Source organism: Nanorana parkeri, unplaced genomic scaffold, assembly GCF_000935625.1.
Source record: "Nanorana parkeri isolate BGI_ZX_2015 unplaced genomic scaffold, ASM93562v1 scaffold804, whole genome shotgun sequence".
NCBI lineage: Eukaryota > Metazoa > Chordata > Amphibia > Anura > Dicroglossidae > Nanorana > Nanorana parkeri.
In genome coordinates, this window is record NW_017307072.1 from 308,235 (window position 1) to 325,712 (window position 17,478).

The following is a 17,478-nucleotide window of genomic DNA, read 5'->3' on the forward strand; positions in this document are numbered from 1 at the left end:
CCCAGTCTGTCCCTAACCGAACCGCCGGTCAATCCCCAGACTGAATTCCCTGCTCCATCCCAGATTAAATTTCCTGGTCCACTGAACTCACCGGTCCATCCCAGCCCAAACACCCCGGTCCATCCCAGACTAGAATTGGCTGTCAGCGGCATCTAAATGTTTTTAGATGTTTTATAAACAATTCATTTTGCTTGTAAATACCAAAAGTAGAAGGAAAGACTACACATGAACACCTTTTAAATGTTGCTTCCCCATTGCTCTGTATTCAGTGCATACATTTCCTACTAAATTTCATAGTAAATACCTTGTTTTATAGTGTTCTATGCAGTCTCCTGACCACAAAGCTCTATGGGGTCTTTCCATCAGGTGCCAACAATGCTGCTAAATACCATAAAGCAATGGAAGGCAACCTCGGCACTCCAGCTGTAGTGAACCATTATGCGTCTGGCCCTAGGAGTCATGTCAGTGGCTTTTAAAGTTTTACAGTGCCTCATTGGACAATAGCTGGAGTGCTGTGCTGAGGTTTGCTACCGCTGCCATGGAGCATGGAATCCAAAACCTGTCTTCACAACTGAGCATTGTTCTGCCTATTTTCTAAGTGTGACCATGCTCAACATGAAGGATCCAATTATTTGCAATAATAATGCCCGTTCACAGCTGAGCGTTGTGACACTTGTAGCTCAGCAAAGTACTGAAGAATAAATCAGCTTATGCAGACACAATCGTACCTTTTTGGCCCCCATAGACTTCAATGCGAGCACCTGAAAAACACAGTTTCATGTCAAACAATTGTCTCCTCATAGTAACTAGCTTTCCATTGGCTAAAACAAAAACACTCAAGCCTGAAAAAAACCCCGCAAAAAGCACTTCAGCATTGCCCGAAGAGGCTAAGGCCTTGTTGGCCAGGGGAGAGCTCACATGGACCAGCTGCACAGAGAGAGACACTGCCCGGAGCTTTGCACTCATGTCACCACATAAAAAATCTGTAAAAAAAAAAAAAAGGCCTTTCCTTCTCCATTTAAAGGAGAACTACCGTATGAGGTGAGTGAAAATCACTCATCCTCATAGTTCTAGCCGACCTGTGACAATTAAACTGTCACAGGTCGGCTCAATAGATCGGGAAGTGAGCGAACACATAGCGTTGCTCGCTCACTTCTCGATCTATCCCTGCAGAGAGCCGTGACTGTCACTCACGGTTCCCTGCAGGGATTCACCCCCTCCCCTGTCTGATCCTCCAGCGCTGACTGGCGGAACGGACGGGGGAGGGGGCGGGTCAATCCTGGGTCTGGGTCTGGGTGGATCTCGACAGTAATGCCGGGATCCGGCTGCGGCGTCTCAGTATACTGAGCTTAGAGTGACGGGAGGATGCTTGTTTGTGTCCTCCTGTTACCCTTAGGAGAACTATGGGGGAAAGCCCTGACCCCATAGTTCTCCTTTAACCCCTTCATGACTGAGGCCTTTTTTTAATTTTTTGCACCCATGTTATATTCCACATTTTAGGCCTGAAAATGACTTAAAACCCCCAAACATTATATATTTTCTGAATGCCAAGACCCTATAGAATAAAATGGTGGTAGTTGCTTGTGTTTTATGTTGCGCAATATTAGCGCAACTCCTTATTAAACCCCAACATTTAGTGAAAAATTTAATTAAATGCCCCAAGACACAACAAAATACCCATTTGATGTGCTTTAATGAAATATAAAAGATGAGGTTACAACGAGTAAAACGATACCCAACATGCCCAGGTTACAAATTGCGTGCGTCCGTGATAAACTCTGGCGTGCTGGGCGATACCCAACATGTGTAGCGCGTTTGTTGTTTTCATACGTAGGCGCACCCGACGCGTGTTTACGTGGCGACGCGCGTGCTCACGGGGGTGGGGGACTTTTAAAAATATTTTTATTATTATTAGATTTATTTTATTTAATTTTAAAAACTTTTTACAAAATAGTACTAGGTATTATTTTCGGGGAAACAGGGTAAGTCGCCAGAATCGATTATGTTGTAAAGCCAACAGTCGGCTTTACAAGTTTAAACAGCCCCGATGCTGGCGACGTACACTGTACGTCGTCAGTCACGAAGGGGTTAATATCTCATTAATTTAAATTTACTTTAAAGTGTAAACCCTGACAATGATCTTCTTTATATGCTCACTTTCGGTTTCTTAGATCTACCCCTGAAAGTGTTTGATAAGCGCAAAATGTACAAAAGCATACTTGTTGATCTTGTCAGAAATTCAGAGCTAATGTGCAGTAAAAGTCAGCACGCCAAGATGAAATTCAACAGAATTGGTTATTGAAGTCCTATTTAGGAATAGCACCCGCTTTTCAGGGACATGGAGGCCCCCTTTATCATGGTGACGGAGCTCCGTCAGTTGCCAGGCTTTTTTAATTCTGCACGTCATAGCCATCTTCTTTTTGGGAAGTGTCTTTTTACTGTCTGTGCTGGTACAGCTCCTCTCGGTTGCTTTTTATGTAGCAACCGGGGGAGGTACAAATGGGAATGCTACAGCAAATTGAGTGACAGTTCTCAGTCTACTGGGGCTGCTGACATCACATCCAAGATGGCGGCACCCAGCAGAAGCTGTAGGGATTTTTGGATATCTACATAAGGGATGCTTTTTACAGGTAAATGACAAGCTGGCTAGGTCTCTTTACGTTGAACTTGTGAAGGTGACTGACTAAACCTGTCACAGATATCTGTTGAGTTAGTATATATAATGCTGTTTAGAGGAAACCTGTAGTTAATATGTAGGCCACCGTTGATAACCCTTTTTTTTTTGATAGTCATAGTTGCCTGGCTTTAGTGACGTCACGCAAGTAAAGTTAAAAGTTAGAACTCTGCATACAGTGAGGAACAGAATTATTTGATCCCCTGCAGGTTTTGTAAGTTTGCCCACTTACAAAGAAATGAAAGGTCTATAATTTTTATCATAGGTGTATTTTAAATGATTGAGATGGAATATCAACCACAATCCAGAAAACACACATGATACAAATGTTATAAATTGAGTTTCAGTTCACTGAGTAAAATAAGTATTTGATCCCCTACCAACCAACAATAATTCTGGCTCCTCCCACAGACTGGCTATGTGGTACACAGATCAGTCCTGTCACTTTAAGAAGGTGGTCCTAACCACAATTTGTTATGTATATACAAGACATCTGTCCACGGAATCTCTTTCTTCCATTCAAACCTCACCACCATGGGCAAGACCAAAGAGCTGTCAAAGGACATTGGGGACAAGATTGTAGACCTGCACAAGGCTGGAATGGGCTACAAGACTATCAGTAAGAAGCTTGGTGAGAAAGAAACAAGTGTTGGACCAATTATTCGCAAATGGAAGGAATACAAAATAACCATCAATCGCCCTCGGTCTGGAACTCCATGCAAGATTTCGCCTCATTGGATAAGGATGTTCATAAGAAAACTGAGTGATCAGCCCAGAACTACACGAGAGGAGCTTGTGAATGATCTAGAGGCAGTTGGGACCACAGTCACCAAACAAACCATTGGTAACAGAATACACCGCCATGGATTGAGATCCTGCAGCGCCCGCAAGGTCCCCCTCCTCAGGCCCGTCTGAAGTTTGCCAATGAACATCTAAATGATTCAGAGAAGGATTGGGAGAAAGTGCTGCAGTCAGATAACACCAAAATTGAGCTCTTTGGCATTAACTCGACTCACCGTGTATGGAGGAAGAAAAATGCTGATTTATAACCCTAAGAACACCATCCCTACAGTCAAGCACAGAGGTGGAAACATTATGCTTTGGGGTTGTTTCTCTGCTAAAGGTGCAGGCCGACTTTGCCGCATTGAGGGGCCAATGGGCGGTGCCATGTATTGTAAAAATCTTGGATGAGAACCTCCTTCCTTCAGCCAGAACACTGAAGATGGGTCGTGGATGGGTCTTTCAGCATGAAAATGACCCAAAACATACCGCCAAGGGAACAAAGCAGTGGCTCAAGAAGAAGCCAGTCTCCAGACCTTAATCCTCTTGAAAATTTATGGAGGGAGTTGAAACTACAAGTTGCCAAGCGACAGCCAAGAAACCTTAAAGATTTAGAGAAGATCTGTAAAGAAGAGTGGACCAAAATCACTCCTGATATGTATGCAAACCTAGTAACCAATTACAAGAAACATCTTACCCCTGTGCTTGCCAACAAAAGTTTCTCCACCAAGTACTAAGTCATGTTTTGCTTGGGGATCAAATACTTATTTTACTCACTGAACTGCAACTCAATTTATAACATTTGTATCCTGTGTTTTTTTTCTGGATTTTTGGTAGATATTCTGTCTCTATCATTTAAAATACACCTATGATAAAAATTATATACCTTTCATTTCTTTATAAGTGGGCAAACTTACAAAATCTACAGGGGATCAAATAATTATTTTCCACACTGTACTTTGTTTCAGGTCATCTACTTAGAATGTTTTGAAGCAGTTTGATCAGCAGGACGGCTAAGTAACTAGCATTTTTCAGATGGAGAGATCAGCCTCTCTATTTCCCTAAGCACAGGTTTCTTTTAAGCCAGTAACCACAGTGCTGTTTATATGACAATATAAGTGTTAATTATGCGCTCGGTACGGCTTCCAGTATTGTTTTTATTTTTTTTTAAAACAATTCTATTTCTAGTAAGTTGTAAAAAAAAGTCAGTCATGTGTCAAAAATGTAATAGGTGTATCATTGGTAGGACAGCTGCCAAGATAAATATACTGAAAGCTAAGCTAAGCTTGTGTACACATGTTTTATTTAATAAGACAAAGTACAGCAACTCATGGCATCCAGTCAGAAATGACTCTATGTGAATAGACAGTATAAGAAGATTACTGAACGGTTATTGGTGATATCTCCTCAGGGGGCCTATCCAGAGCAAAGTAACTTCAGGTAGGTTGTCTTAATTACCCACCTTCTCTGCTGCTGCTGCTACACGCCACCCCCACCAACCTGTTTGCTTTCTGGTGCCCTGACTAAAACAATGAAAATGTAGTGACAAAGAAGGATGAATCATGGTTATGTATACAAGATTATCTTCTATTTAAAAACCAGTAGCCAATATGTTTCAACGGTTACCAGTTCCCCCTTTTTCATGGCTTAGGAGCATTAGGCCTTGTTTACATGGAATTCAGCATGGCAAGGCTTTCAATAAGTTTAAAGTTGTGGTGAAACCTACTAGCAGCTTATTTAAAATGCCAGTGTGCACTTCCAGCATAATCTGTTTTTTACCTCCCCATACTGAAGATGTAGGGTGCTCTGAAGGCTTCAACAAAGCTGCTTGCAGAAATCTTTGCAAAAAGCTGTGCACACTGCTCTTATATAAGCTGAAGACTATGTAAACATAATTTATCAGTGATGTATTTATTTCTGGGAAAACCTCTTTCAGTTCTTAGGTGTGAGGTTATGTGATTATATTTAACAGAATAATCACCCTACTCAGGGGCAGTACATTTATGACTATAGCAAATGGAGGAGATTCCACAATATTGTGTGGGAAAAGCTTACATTTAAAACAAAATTACTGGCAGATGAAATAGGTTTCCTCAGACAGATGGAATACTTAAATGGGTTAAGACATGCCCAAAAACAGTGGGCTCATATCTCCGTGCCACATTATTATACCTACCGTCCACCAGTGAGGACAGAGAGGAACACCCAGCCTTGGACCTCTTCCAGTACACTCTAAGCATCACTCAGGCCAACACCTTAATCTGGTCTTTTCTGTTCGGATATGGTCTTTAGCAGTCACAGCATGTGACCCTCCTTGGCTTGGCCATGTAACATTGTGACTTTTGTCTAATTGTTCTTACTTATTTTTTTTCCTGCAAGCCTCCTCCAATCAGTTGATGCGTTTGTCTTTCTGCTCTCAAATAAATTATTCATATTCAAAACTGTGTTTTTGGGGGGTTTTTTGTTTGTTTTTTTTTTATACAACCTACATTTAAACTACGATAAGCCTCAGCCAATTCTGGGTGTTTTTGCCAAATTAACATCCTACACATTATCTTTACGTATATACAAGACTACTCCCAACATCTTTGATATCACACCCACACCTCACAGAAATGTAGCTTTCAATATTTAAACATATCCCATAAGTTATTGTGTACTGTTACTTCAAACCTTTACAAAATTGGTGTAAATAATAGTTGTGAGACACAAACGGAAACCATGTCCACCACAAGTGTCTGTAAGGATCTTTATGATGGGTTACTTCATGATTTAGGTTTAAGATTGATTTTAAAGCAGGACTCCAGCCAGTAATAACAAGATAAAAATGAACAGCCCATTAAAAGACAGAATAGGTTTTTCTTTAGTGCTGTCACTCTAACCTAACACTCACAATTCTCTAAGTGTTGCGGACCAGGTTAAGGTTTAAAGCCGAACGCAAGGAACCTGCCAAAGGGATAGTTATTGTCCAGAAAAACAACACTCCCAAGCGCTCTGAGGACCAGGGCTGTATTCTCATCCATCAGTTTAAAATCTGTACCCAATACAGCAGAGGCTGGCTGTAGCACTCTATTCATGCAATGCTGATTGCAACTTGTGATATGTGAGTAGCTTTTATCCTTTCCACTTTTAATTTTACAATAAACAATATCACAGGAGGAGGAGGTGCTGTCTTTTGTGTCCCTTTGCATGTCTCAAGGAGATAGTTATTGTGTTTAACCAGTCTGGATCCATGCACTACTGCCAGACAGTGTAACCATGTCAGTAACCTCTAGATACAAATGGCACTGCTTAGAGTATCAGCCCAGGTGATCTGAAACCTCACCCCTATTTAATCCATAATACAAAAACATTCACAACCTAGGTTGTAATGGGGTTTTAAAGAGGCGTCAGAGGTTTTTCAATTTATATCAATTTATTACAAATCATTAAAATTAAATTCATATAAATTGAAAACCCTCTGACGCCTCTTTAAAACCCCATTACAACCTAGGGTGTGAATGTTTTTGTATCATGTCAGTAACCTCACTTTTCTCTATGCAGTAATACAGCTTGAACACCTTGGTGCCCCAGCTTGTGAGTAAACAATAAGAAAAGCAGTACACTAATGATCATTCTACTCTCTACTAAAATGCCTATGTTTCCCTGTAGCAACCTATCAATGTCTAGCTATCAGATTTTAACTGAAGGTTAGCATGCTAAAGAATCTTGTTGTTTTTCGGCAAAACAGATTGTGTCTTCTGCGAACAACAACTAACAATCTTTTGTTAGAACATGTATGTGAGTGAAAGCCTTCTTTTGTGTGTTTATTTTACTTTTTATTCTTCTTCTTTGTAGGACTTTCCATAAATGAAGGAAGGCTAACTGCTGATTTTACTATATAAATGCTACAGACTCCTTTCCCTGCTGCCTGTAGAGTTACAACACTAACTGCCCATTGTAACCATGAGTTTAATATTCTCTGAATGCCGAAGATATGTCCCCAAAGCCGCCCAGGTCCTTCTAATCTCTGCCACGTGGTTCTGCAGTTTACATGGACTCTCCACCTGCGGGTCTCCCAAACTAGCTACTTATTTTGGAACCAAAACCAGGTATGAAGAAGTCAATCCGTTTCTCCTGGTGAATCCACTACTGGTTTCTAGAAAGCATGATCTACTGCCCAATATGTGTACACCTCTTCAGATAGTGTCAGTGATCAGACATGGTAGGAGATATCCAACTCAAAAGCAAATACAGAAGATGAAGACAATATACAACCTAATTAAACAGAGTGAGAGCAATTCACAACTGGTGAAGGAGCTGCAGAGCTGGAACATGTGGTATGATGACTGGATGGATGGTCAGCTGGTGAAGAAAGGAGAGGACGACATGAAGAATTTGGCTTATAGATTTGCTTCTCTCTTCCCATCTCTCTTCACTGCAGAGAAGCTCCAGAAATGTAAGATGTCCTTCACCACCAGCTCTAAGCATCGATGTGTAGACAGTACAAAATCCTTTATTAAAGGTCTAGCCCATAACTACCTCCAACTCCCAGAACTTCCAGACACTGAGCAGGAAGGTAAGTCAGCATGTTCCTCTTTGAATGTTGTATTCCCTTCTGTTAAACATACTTGCATTCTTATTGTTTTATGCCTAATTGCAAAGCATCAAATATTTTATTTCAAGGGATAAGTATGTGCAACTTTTTGCTTTTTAAAAGATACAAGTACAATTGTAACAAGGTTGATGGAGTTTTGACTATTTCCTGCAGCTACCCTGTTTATTTTTTATTCAGGGACAGTTGGAAACTGCTGTTGTGCAGTCACAAAATGCAGTGGTCAAAAGGTCATTTGCAAGAAACGTTAGAAACGAGTTTGAGTAAAAACTTCATTTACAGGAGCTTCCTGTCTTTGACCAGTGTTAAATTAATTACTGCCTAAATAAAACCTTGTTGGAGCTTAGTTCGGTGGAATTTGTATTGAGTATTTGTATGTTTAACCCCTTCGTGACTGACGACGTACAGTGTACGTCGCCAGCATCGGGGCTGTTTAAACAGACTCCCGGCGACTTTTATTCCTTCTTAATAGGTGAAGATTTGAAGGATTTACCTATTCCTATTGTTGATAACAGTAGTAAAAACACAGGGTTCGGTGATTCCATTATGTTACCGGGGATGAAAGCTGACTTCAAGTGGAGTCAGGTGTACACCTAGTAATATTAGTCAAACATACAGATCCTAGAGGCAGGTGGTAGACGGAGAGGTCAGAAGACATGCTAAAGGTTAAGATAGGCTGAAGCAGAGTCTGTAGGTGGTCAAAGGCTCAAGACTGATCATTACATACCCAGGGGTGCTCGATTCCTATCGCCCTACGCCCAGGACATGCAGTTCCGGGAGCCAGGCAGGTAGTATAGTGTTTTCTACATTTAGCTCTGCTGTGAGCAAGTAGAGCTAAATGTACAGCAGGGGAGCCGCCGATTGTTTTGTACAAGTGATCTGGGCGGCTTTGCAGCCACCCAGATCACTTGTAACAGCCTGCTTGCTTCTTTTTGTCCATTTTGGATAGGGTATGGAAGAGGTAAATCCCCCATGAGTTTTTGTTTTTTGCCATGAGGGTCCTCGTCAAGAGACTTCCATTCACTTAATTTCCTGTGGATAATAAAAGGAAGTGAGGAAGTCTCTTTAAAGTGAAAGTAAATCTTAAATTTGTAATCAGAACAAATGACCCCATTGGAAGACTTGCCCTCTACCTGCTCCGGTGATATCTCAGAATTTTAGATTTTTCATCCATTTAGGTCCCAGTGACAATGGTGACCATGACAAATCGAGAGACTGAATCTCTCTCAGACAGCAATAAAAACGGGGGGTCTATCCCCTCTCGGCTCTATCCAAAATTAAAATAAACATGTTTTGCCTGTAGTTATACTTTAAACCTAGAACTAAAGCTAAAAATGTTTTTTCGTTTTGGATAGAGTAAGGCATGGTTATAACCCATGTCAGCTTTTTTGCCTTCCTCGTCCCATTGGGTGGATTTCCATTTACATCCTGTCATCAGGGTTTACTAGAACTACTGTCCCAATTGGAAACTTTCCCTTCTATTTCTGTTCTGATGACAACCAAAAATGTGGGATTTCTTTCATTTTCAGTGATAACAGTCACAACAACAAATAACGGGGGTGAATCTCCCTAACGGGGACACATAGAGCAATAAACACCTAATCCCCCTCCACTCTATCCAAAACCAAAAAAAGAAAACATTACCGTATATACTCGAGTATAAGCCGTCCCGAATATAAGCCGAGGGTGGGAAATGAGGCAGCTACTGGTAGATAGATACCAATAAAATGACATTAATATTTATTTAAAAGAAAAATAACCTAGCTCTGTAAGTGGAAAAGGGGGTACAGGGCTACATATCATGTACTACGGATCATTTAACCCATTCATATTAGCAGAGGATAATTGTAAATCTATTGTTCAGTGCACTCTATATGTAGTATATAGTACATGTACATATAGAGTGCCTGCAACAATACATTTACAATGATCCTCTGCTAACATGAATGGGTTAAATGATCCGTAGTACATGATATGTAGCCCTGTACCCCCTTTTCCACTTACAGAGCTAGGTTATTTTTCTTTTAAATAAATATTAATGTCATTTTATTGGTATCTATCTACCAGTAGCTGCCTCATTTCCCACCCTCGGCTTATATTCGGGTCAATACTTTTTCCCAGGTTTTTTTGCTAAAATTAGGTACCTCGGCTTATATTCGGGTCAATACTTTTTCCCAGGTTTTTTTGCTAAAATTAGGTACCTCGGCTTATATTCGGGTCAATACTTTTTCCCAGGTTTTTTTGCTAAAATTAGGTACCTCGGCTTATATTCGGGTCAATACTTTTTCCCAGGTTTTTTTGCTAAAATTAGGTACCTCGGCTTATATTCGGGTCAATACTTTTTCCCAGGTTTTTTTGCTAAAATTAGGTACCTCGGCTTATATTCGGGTCAATACTTTTTCCCAGGTTTTTTTGCTAAAATTAGGTACCTCGGCTTATATTCGGGTCAATACTTTTTCCCAGGTTTTTTTGCTAAAATTAGGTACCTCGGCTTATATTCGGGACGGCTTATACTCGAGTATATACGGTATCTTCAGTTGCCCTTTAACTGCCGTCTGCAGCGTGTGTCTTTTATGCATGTGATTGTGTCGCTTTCCCTTCAACTGTCATTGTGGTATTTTGATTAATAAAAAGTTTTCTTTTGAGGAAATCATAAAGGTGATGATTAATAGAATACTGATGTCACCCAATACCATTGTTGTTTTGTTTTATCAGATATAACATGTAGCGAACCCATGGTGAATGACACACTCATGCGGTTTTTTGACCATTGTGAGAAGTTTGTAGTCCAGGTGGAGGACAATGACACAGCAATGCATGAAGTGGACCGGTTTAAAATAGGACCAGAAATGCAGAAAGTAATACACAAAGTTGCTACTCTATTAGGTGTCCCTGAAGATCAACTAAACGCAGGTGAGCAGATGTTTATATTACTGAAGTACTCATTTGTAACATACACTGCCTGTCCAAAAAAAAAAAAGTCTTAATATTAAGTTGGACCGCCTTTAGCTTTGATTATGGCACGCATTCACTGTTGCATCGTTTTGATAAGCTTATGCAATGTCACATCATTTATTTCCATCCAGAATTGCATTTATTTTTCACCAAGAACTTGTAGTGATGATGGGAGAGTCGGACCAATGCATAAAGTCTTCTCCAGCACATCCCAGAGATTCTCAATGGGGTTAAGATCTGGACTCTGTGGGGTTAAAGTGACTTTGAAGTAATTTTTTTTCCTCCCCACCCCCATGCTGGTGTAAGGACTTACCCTAAATGATGCCTCTTGATCTGCTAATCTTCTTCCAGTAGTTTTCAGGAGTCCCTCCAGCGCTGGTGCAGGTCTCTGATCCAGCGCTGACTGCTAAATCTCCTGTGTCCCACAGAGTCTGTGCGGGTGCATGCCCCTGGCTGTGTGCATTGATTTACACTGTGTCTCTCCTCTTCTCCTGGCCGAAGATCTCTACTGCGCATGCGCCCGCACCATGATTGTTTACGGCCACCCGAGAATTTTCAGAACTGCAGACGGGAGCCACAGGTAAGTTTTAACCTTTTTGGTAACTTTTTTTATTTTATTTTTATATGTTTTTGTATAGATCTACTGCTTGCTAGCAGCAGATCTATGCAAAAAACCCTGAAGATTTAATTGTACTATAAGATCTGTGGTGGCCAATCCATGTGTCAAAATGATGTCGCACACTCCCTGAACCACTCTTTCACAATTTGAGCCTGATGAAACCTTGGCATTGTCATCTTGGAATATGCCCGTACCAACAGGGGAAAAAAAATCCATTGATTGAAAAACCTGGTCATTCAATATATTCAGGTAGGCAAATTACCTCATTTTTTAGGCACATCAGGCTGCTGAACCTAGACCTGTTATCCAATGGAAGGCTCTGACCTATTTGTTTAGCTAAATACAAGTGGTGACTTTTTTTTTGGACAGGCATATGTGTATATAAGTCATGTTTGAACTGTGCTTACTACTTTTTGTTTTCAGCAACTGTGATTTCTTGATAAGGAGTGTGACTGAGCAGCACAGCAGATCTGTGGGTGAAATATTGCCTGGTGATTCATGTGTTCTTATTGCCTTGTATCTTCCTTCTAATAGGAGCTAAAGCTGGGCATACACACAGCAAATTTCGTCTGATTCTTAAAGAACTCCGGTCAAATAAAACACTTACCCTTGCAGTGGGACGACTCCCGCACTCCAGAGGGTTTTAGTGCTCATCATCTAGGGGCTGAAATAAAGCAGAATGACTTAGTTACCTTATTCCAGCTTCCTCTGGGCTGCTAGACCGGTCCCCGCAGCCTCTTCTTCCCCGGCCTCCGGCGGTCTAAGGACCGATGACGTCCTCACATCTTATGCTGGTACATTCTCCTGCATTAGAAGTGAGGACGCTGAGGGACATTCCATAGCTGGAGCGGAGAGAGAGAGAGGAGAGTGCTGACAGCCAAGTTTGCCAGGTAAATAAAACATTTGCCTTACGTGACAAAATGTGCACTTAACCCTTTGGACACTTTTATGCAGTGAGATAAAGGTCATGCTATAAGGTTGAATCCATATACGTCCCCTAATTCATCACAGAAGCTGCAAATACCTCTATTGTAGAAAACAAAGAGAGGGGCCCTATAAAGCAAGTTGCACAACAGTAAATAGCTGCAATTAACAATGCCTATTTATACACAGTACATGCCATGGCTGACCTAAACAATGCCTGCTATCCAGTAGTCTGCTGATACTTTGTCTTCATAGAGTAAAGCTGGTCATACACTGCTATATTTTCATTTGACCTTTCACTTTCAAATAATCTCATTCAACAAACAATTTTCATCCTGCTCCATTGATTTTTCTTTTCTTTTCTTCATCACTATAGTGGAAATTGATTGTCGCATAGACTCCACTAACTATTAGAAAATCGCACAAATGTTCCAAAAGTAAATTATATCGAACTAAACCCAGCATTAGAACCTCTATCTGGTGTTTCTTACTCTTCATGTCTTAGTGGGAAACGTCCTGTCACCTCAAGCCCCGGGAATTAAGGGCAAACCTCTGCAAGGGGACACAGAAATCAAGGACCTGGCAGAAGTTCCGTCTGATTGGAATTAGAACACAGTGTTATCTTGCTATTAGTGTGTCCATGTTGGTTCCGCTTCATACTAACCCTGACTAATCTGTCCATCTCTTTGCTGTAGATTTAATCCAAGTGGCTTTTTTTACCTGCTCATTTGAACTGGCCATTAACAACATTCAGAATTCTCCGTGGTGCCATTTGTTTGATGAAGAAGATGCAAAAGTGAGTTTCAGTGCAGGAACCTGACTCCAATGGTTTGTATGCATGACATTTGTGTTTGCATGGGGCACTTTAGTCTGTGGCTTATACCATGCAAATGTGCTCATGTTAACAACATAAATGTGAGTGCTTCTCTTACTACATGCTGGGAGTTTTACCTGCAATACTGTTACTTTGCAGCAGGTCACAAGATAAGAGGCTACACATGGACTGATCTGTGCCAGATCCTCTCACACGAAGGCCCCTTAGTCTTGGGGTTTCCTATGTGGACCGGGTGATGCATTCTTCAAAGCTATTGCTGTGCACACTCTCCTACTAGTGTGTTCCCCATAGGAATTCAATGATTGAAAAACCAACTTAAATCCTTGCAAGTCCTAGGAGTTGCATTACAAATTTTCAGTGGTGGATCGCTTTTCAGGGAGCAGTTGACAGCCAGTTTGCAGGCATTCAGGAGGTTATACTGCCACCTCCTGAATGGCAAACGCTTGGCACACAGTTATAGCACAGTTCCATTGAGTAAAATGGTCGCGTTTGGAAGGCAGCAACCACCTCCCAAATGCAGGATGCATGTAAAATTTGCATGTGTACAAAACTGAACGGCCACCTTGTTAGATTTTAGGTAGGCGGTCGTGGAGCAATCAAAACGCAGATCAGCCGCCTGTTTTTACTGTCCCTTTGCCACCCATATAAATGAGGCCTGACTCTTATTTCTTATAACAGATCACATCTAAGGCCACGTTCACACCAGGGCCGTTCAGCCGCATGGATCCGCCAACATGAACGATCCCATACATTGCTGTCGCGACCGTTCATGCGGCCATGAGGCTCAGCGCGATCCGAACTGCCTGCCCGAATTGCCCTGAGCCTTTTTTGCCGCCTTGATCAGTGCGGTTTCCATACTGCTTTCAATGGAAGCGCGGTTTTGGGCGTTTTGAAGTGCGTTTCAGCACTGAAACGCAATTGATAACTCCCGAAACCGCCCTTTTACAATCAGTGCGGAAACCACGTTGATCCGCAACCGCCCTGGTGTGAATGGGGCTTTAAGGATCTTCTTGATTATGCACATGTACTTTAATCTGGATCAGCAAATGGCATGGCTTATTCAGAAGATGTATCCTGCAAGGGTCCTAACACCTTACTAAGCAGTGTTAGGACCACTGCTTAGTAAGGTGTACAGCTGAAAGAGAAGGCCAGGGCTAGGCAACCTCGGCACGCCAGCTGTGTTGAAACTACAAAACCCATCATTCCTCTGTCTCTGGGAGCCGGGATAGTTCTACAACGTCTAAATGTATTTTTTCTGCGTCTGGGTCCTAGGTCCTAGAATACCTGAATGACTTGAAACAGTACTGGAAACGTGGCTATGGGTTTGATATCAACAGCCGGTCCAGCTGTAACCTGTTCCAACATATCTTCCAACATCTAGAAACTGCAGTCTCTGAAAGCAAAAGGTAATATTTGATTCTGTCAACTCATGCATTCTGTTTATAGTATATTGTATTTTTCCATGTATAAGACTATACTTTTTCTTTGAAATATTTACCTAAAAATAGAGGGGCGTATTATACACGGGGGGCTGAGAGGAGTAACGCGGTTGCAAAACTGCCGATACCTCTGCAAACGTGCCTCACGAGTGAGACTTCCGATTGCAGAGACAAGCTAACAGGTTTCCTCCAATCATGAGCCTTATGTACCTGACATCAGCTGATGCTGCGGAGAGCGTGTAGCCAGTGCCCAGATGCAACAGGGAGCCCATAAAAATGTCAGGAAACAAAAAAAAAATTACCGGTAAATACCGGTACCAGTAAGCGGCTTTCTTACTCTGCAAAATTTAAACTGGATGTAATCAGTTATGCAAAAGAGCATGAAAAATATTGATTTCTGAATTTTGGGTAAGAAAAGTGGGGGGCGTCCTATACATGGGGGCGTCTTATAGACGGAAAAATACGGGTAACTACAACTTTACATATATTATGTGGAATATTAGGGACTTGGGTGTCCCCAGACAATGGATGTTATAGCAAGCTCTGCCTTTCAAAAAGCTGAACTCTGGGATAAGCAAATATTGTCTAAATACAAGACTGCCAGATGACCCCGCTCGGAGCGCCGCCCACCGGAGCAGCAGTGAGGTAAGTAAGAAGAAAAAACCAAAACATAGCGCAAGCTTCGGCGCTAGGCTTCGGGGCATTTTGACAAGTACTTGTCAAAATGCCCTGTATCGGGCCCGAATCCGATGCTTCCTGTAATAAAGACCAGTCACCGCTGCTCTCTCTCCTTGTGCAGGGTGGCTGGTCTTGTATCTGTCCCCCCCTGTAGTTTTCTGCAGGCAGCATGTAGTGGGTGGAGCCTGCTGTGTCCCTCCTACTGCACTACTTTCTACACAGGTTATGTACAGCACTACACTGTTACACCCCATTGTAACACGGCTGCATCTAAAGGTCGCACTTGTCATGATGCAAAATGTAAATATTTGCCTGTGAATACAATTTGCACAGTCATAAAGGCATATGAGGGGTAATAGGCACTAGTTACAGTGTGCATTGTAATTGGCTTCCTTTAAAAAGGGCCGTAGAGGAGGTGGACCTCTATTGTTCTAAAATGTAAAACCCCTTTAAGTAGTATAGATTTAGAGCACTAGTCCAACATTGGCCACACTATACAAATATTTCTCCAGTTATGCAAGTTACAATTTCCAGCTCTGAACATAGGTAACATTTTCCATAATGTGTTGTGCAGGTGGGTCTGTGGGGGGTACATACACTTCACTCTCAATACTTCACAGAGTTTCTTTATAAATTGAACGTGTTGTTTAGGTAGGCCCCCACACTACACAGTTATTGGTATTGCTAGATTAAGGTGTGTGTAAAGTAGGGATGCACCGATACCAAGTTCTTGTACTCTCCCAAATGCTCCCTATGCTTATCCTGATTCCGAAACATCAGGAAGCTGGGCGGCAAGTCATTACATGCTGCCCGGCTTCCTGATTGGACGGGAAGCCATCTCCATGCTCCCTTGTCACCAGGGAGCATGGAGCTGGCTTCCCGGCCAATCAGGAAGCCGGGGGGTGGGTAATAATTGCCCCCCGGCCTTCTAAGTGCCCGGGAAGCCGGCTCTATGCTCCATACCAGGTCATGAGGAAGCATGGAGCCAGCATTATGGCCAATCAGGAAGCCGTGTAATGACTCGCTGCCCAGCTTCATGATTGGTTGGGAAGCTGGCCAATCAAGAAGCCAGGCATCAAGTCATTACCCGCCCCACGGCTTCCTGATTGGCCATAATGCTGGCTCCATGCTTCCTCATCACCTGGTATGGAGCATCGAGACGGCTTCTCTGCTAATCAGGAAGCCTGGCGGCGAGTCATTAATTACATGCCACCCGGCTTCCTTAACTGCCTCCGTAGTAAAAAAACGGCCGGCCAGGAGCTCTCTAGATCTGAGCGGGCGTCTTCAGAACCAAATTTTAAGTAACACATAAAAAAGAATTTTAAAAAAATAAAACATTTTAAGTCCCCACCCATACATACACGCATGCATACATGCGTCGGGGGCGCATACGTGCAAAAAAGACGATTGCGCCCATTACGCCGCACATGTTACATATCGCCGCGAACGTCGCAGTGAGAGCAATAAGTCTAGGGCCATCAATCACTGATAACACTAAACTGATGAGCGGTAAAAACGTTTAAAGCGTCGCCTATGGCTAATTTTGGTTGCGGTCGTTTACCTGCGATGTCGCGGGTGCGCGCAATTTTAAAGCTTGACATGTTTGGTGTCTAATTAACCGACGTTACCCCGATCTTTTATATTTGACCAAAAACTGGGTAATAATAAATGTTTCCTAACATAATGTTAAAAAAAATGTTTTTTTTTTCAAAATTTTCAGTAATTTTTCCTAATTATAATAAAAAATAAAACCCCCAGTGGTGATTAAATACCACCAAAAGAAAGCTCTATCTGTCCCCAAAAAATGGTGTAAAATTCATTTCAGTACAGCGTTGCATGACGGAATAAACGTCAGTCAAAGTATCGCAGCGCTGAACACTGAAAAATGGCCTGGCGAGGAAGGGGGTCTAAACACCTGGTCTTGAAGTGTTTAATGGGACTTTCCGTATCGGCAAGTACGGGAAAAAAAATACCGGTACT

General features: G+C 42.0%; 1 protein-coding gene across 1 annotated transcript in view; it reads left to right on the plus strand.

Moving 5' to 3' along the window:
• Window positions 1-7,291: 7,291 nt before the first annotated feature.
• MINPP1 (multiple inositol-polyphosphate phosphatase 1) overlaps window positions 7,292-17,478 on the plus strand; it is a 44,528-nt gene continuing 34,341 nt past the window's right edge. The window contains exons 1-4 of the mRNA XM_018564994.1: window positions 7,292-8,012; window positions 10,764-10,961; window positions 13,242-13,342; window positions 14,654-14,787. Of these exons, the coding sequence (XP_018420496.1) occupies window positions 7,400-8,012; window positions 10,764-10,961; window positions 13,242-13,342; window positions 14,654-14,787 (1,046 nt within the window). The 5' untranslated portion in view covers window positions 7,292-7,399. The remainder of the gene's footprint in view (window positions 8,013-10,763; window positions 10,962-13,241; window positions 13,343-14,653; window positions 14,788-17,478) is intronic.